Raw genomic sequence first — 3,753 nt, 5'->3', positions numbered from 1 at the left:
TCCTGCTGTCCCCTCTGCTTTGAAGCCATCCAAAAACAAAAGCACCACAGACTGAGGAGATAGAAGCCGATGACCAGATTTACAGATTTTATTCAGATTTAGGCACTTGTTAAGAAATACTTTTCTGTATGTACAACATAAGAAACGCCGGGGCAAAGCACAGCATCTGTCACTGGGCGGGAAGCGGCTGCGCCATGTGCATGGCAGGGGCCGGCATGGGCCACCCTTCCTGGTGGTTCTGCAGCAGCCGGTACAGCTGCTTCAGATGAGCCACGATGTTGTCCTTGATGTCGGGCGTAGAGATCTGGAGCCGCACGCTGCCGCTGTCAAAGGAGCGCGTGAAGTCCCCGGAAAACATTTCGTAGATCATCCGGGCCACAACGGGAATGACCTGTTCGAGAAGAAGTCAGCTGGCTTAGCCCAAGGGTCAGGCAGGATATTCCTGCTCTTTTGCAGGAATCCCCTGCCCTGGGTGCAGGGGGTGGTTTCCACAGGAACCTAAAGCGCGCTTACAGACTGGTGCTACTCGGCAGAGGTAGCATTTCTCTCTGCCATGACAAAACCCACCAGCCTTACTGGGGTTTCCCAGTGTCAGGAACCACAACCAAGAAAAGCAGGTCTCTGGTATCCGCGGGCACGGGCCGCAGCAAGGCTGGCACGTGTCACCTTGGAGCCTCAGCTCCTACCTGAACCACAATCAGCTTCCTCTCCCTGGGTTTTCCATCGGGCCATTCTTCTCCAAAACAGAAGTAGATCTCGTAAGGTGGCTGTTTCTCAACTTGTCCTTTCTGATGGGCAATGAGCTCTAGGAAGAAAAGCAGAACTCTGCAGGGTCGTCCTTTTTCGGTTAGACACACTCAACACATCCCACCTCATTACACTATCCCAGGTCTTACCTACACGCTGTCCTTTGTCACCTCTTACACACACACAGTTACAGCTTATTTCTTGCTCCCAGAAGTGCTCAAGGCCCTCCGATATTTTTCGGAGCATTAAATGAGTGTACATTCACCTTATTCTGATGCGCACCTGCTCCGTGGGCCGTTGAGGACGGGGAAGCAGTGTCCCCTACCCACATCCCACAGGGGAGCAAACGCACTGGTGCCTCGAGGCTGAGCCCCAGCACAGACCACCCTTTCCAGCAGCACCAACAAGTGACTGGACCGGTACCCAAAACCATTTTCCAGAACCAGACGTTACCTACCACTTAGGAATGTTTCCAGGCAGAAGAGTTTGACTTTCTTTTGCCTCTCGATCAAATTTGGTGTGGTGGAGGAAGGCGCACAGGGACCAGACCAGTACACCTTGCACTGGCAGAGCCGGACAGCGTAGATGGCATGGCCACTGACCTCCAGGATCAGTCCTCTGTCCATAACATCCAGCAGCCGACTTGTGAAGATCTTCTGCCTTTCGTTGGTGATTTGCTCTGTTCCTGGAAACTTGACTTGCTCCAAACTAATAGGCCCGAAGAGCTCTTCCTGGTCTGGCATCGGACCCAGCTCGCCGTAGAAGAGTCTGCATCCCTGTGGGTTGCTTACAGTCGCCGTCGCTCCAGTCTCCTTTCCTCGATATTCGAACTTGATTTCTAGGTCTGTCACTGAGAGAGAAACTGTCAGTATGGCTTTTCCTGGAGCTCAGCATGCTCTGCATCGCAGCAGAGACATCCCACGTGATCCATGCTACCGTCTCGGGGATGCTTAAACTACACACAGTTCTCCGTGCTATCGAGCAAATGCCACAGAAAAAAAGTCAAACCACCTTGTTTTTAAAGTACAACGACAGAAGCACCACAAATCCATGTACGTACTTGGCAGAGAGCTGATCCAGAGCTCAGGGCTGCTGAAGAAGTCGTGCTGCAGCGCGGGCTGGGGCATTTCCATACCTATAGGTTCATCTTTTGGCCACACAGCTTCAGGGCTGCAGTTTTCTGTACTGGCTGGAGCCATTGGTGAGTCTACAACAAGAAAACGATTCTTCAATAAACCAAGATTTTATTTCAAGCATGCAGTAATTTACAATTGGTCTATGTCACCAACCATTGATATTAAGAAATGGAAATGTCTCTTGAATAGGGACGTGCTGAGATTGATTCAGTTCTTCCTCCTCTTCATCATCCAGATCATTATCCTTTTCATCCCACGGAACTGAGCCAGTGGAACCTGCAAACAAGCACATTCTTGTGGGCAGTCGATCACTCCACAACGCATTTTCTTGAAGAACCAGGTAATCTGCATACTGGCTCTGCACAACACCGGAAATTTATTTGTGTATTTTCTGAGTATAAAAGAAGGAAAAATCTGATGCGTACAACATATGGTTGGCAGTTTCATATGCAGTTCTAGCAAGCTAAGGATAAACTATGGCCAGCCCTGGGCTGTTCAGCAGAGAACAGGCAGCAGTGCAGAGCTTTACTTAGGTCAGTACAGGTACACTACACTTCAAAGTCCTCCTCATCTAAGTACGGCGGGGCTGTCGCAGGGCAGCTGCTTTCTGCTGCACACAATGGCAGCTTGAGAGTTAACGCTGCAGAGGGAAAGGAACTCGCGTTGGACAATCGCCTGCTCAGTAACCAGCCCCGTGTCAGCATGGCCCTCACCTGGATTAATGATTGATCCCTGGGACTGCGGAATATCGCACACCTCATAGATTTTAATAGGATTCATGGGCACCTCCTTGGTGCCATCATACATCAAATTAAATTCCCGGCTTTTGTTAAGAGCACATCGGAGCTGGGCTTTCCACTTCGCAGGGTCTGGCTCATCCACTCCTTCCTGGTACTTTCCTGTTTCCACAGCCCATGCCTGGGGACAAAGTACACTGTGCTCAGTCCAGCCCTCCCGACAGAGCAGCTTTTATCAGAAATCAAACTTCCAAACAAATGCACTGTAGAACCCGCCTCTTGCGGAAGTCTCAACTACAGCTCTTCTGACAACAACAATAGAAGTTCCTGTTTTCATAGTTTTTCTCATTAAAAGAAGGGGGAGAAAAAAAAGATGTAAATCCAAATTTCCCAAAACTGTTAGCAAGTCTGCACATGCATCTTCATAGTAGTTAAGGAAATATAAACAGTCCAGGACTGTGCACTGGGTTTTTCTGGGTCTCTCGGGTTCAATACCAAAAGTCACTTTTGAGAGGGAGCCTCATGCTGCACGGGAGGAATGGGCTCCGTTAACAGAGTGGAAGGGCAGCTACAGGCACCCCACGGGCTCGCTCCCTCCACCCCAAAATCAGACTATCAGTCCAAGATCCCTCCAAGGCAGAGGTCAGAAATTCTTCTAAGGAGTGCAGAAGTTATAATGAATCTCTTGGGACCGCAGTGATGAGTACTGTAAGTTTGTGGTGGATCTCTTAGGATTTATGTAATGGTATTTAATGGTTTGCTGCTAAGAACAAACCAACAACCACATCCTAAAGCAAGCAGATCTTTCAGAGCCCATACAATCAGACATCATCCGGCCTTTGGTGGTCAGAAAGGGTTAAAGAACTCAACACTATCTCAGGCAGTGCCAAGTTTGGCATCCAGATGCACAAAGTGGCTTTTCTGAGGTCAAAAAAATAAGACAAAATGTGCCTGGAAACAGCTCCTGTGATGCCTGTCCAGCTCCTGGGCCAACAATCCACCCCTTTGTTTAAGGGCCGTGGTGTACAGGAGCCTTCCCCTCCCTCACCTTGAAGATGGTGTTCTCCTCCTCGTGCTGCGGGCTGTGCCGAGTCGCGTGCTTCCAGGGGATCTGGAAGCGCTTTGCCTCGCGG

The 3,753-nt window shown here is 49.9% G+C and overlaps 1 protein-coding gene across 1 annotated transcript in view; it reads right to left on the bottom strand.

Annotated features, from left to right (window-relative positions):
* Window positions 1-150: 150 nt before the first annotated feature.
* IRF6 (interferon regulatory factor 6) overlaps window positions 151-3,753 on the bottom strand; it is a 3,795-nt gene continuing 192 nt past the window's right edge. Inside the window, exons 2-8 of the mRNA XM_010134805.1 lie at window positions 3,669-3,753; window positions 2,597-2,801; window positions 2,037-2,159; window positions 1,808-1,954; window positions 1,205-1,597; window positions 687-805; window positions 151-391 (exon numbers count right to left, since the gene is read on the bottom strand). Coding sequence (XP_010133107.1) covers window positions 170-391; window positions 687-805; window positions 1,205-1,597; window positions 1,808-1,954; window positions 2,037-2,159; window positions 2,597-2,801; window positions 3,669-3,753 — 1,294 coding nt within the window. The 3' untranslated portion in view covers window positions 151-169. The remainder of the gene's footprint in view (window positions 392-686; window positions 806-1,204; window positions 1,598-1,807; window positions 1,955-2,036; window positions 2,160-2,596; window positions 2,802-3,668) is intronic.

The sequence above is a fragment of the Buceros rhinoceros genome, unplaced genomic scaffold, assembly GCF_000710305.1.
Source record: "Buceros rhinoceros silvestris isolate BGI_N320 unplaced genomic scaffold, ASM71030v1 scaffold36564, whole genome shotgun sequence".
Classification (NCBI taxonomy): domain Eukaryota; kingdom Metazoa; phylum Chordata; class Aves; order Bucerotiformes; family Bucerotidae; genus Buceros; species Buceros rhinoceros.
Note: the sequence above shows the minus strand (reverse complement) of the source record. Positions and strands in the feature narration are given on the sequence as shown.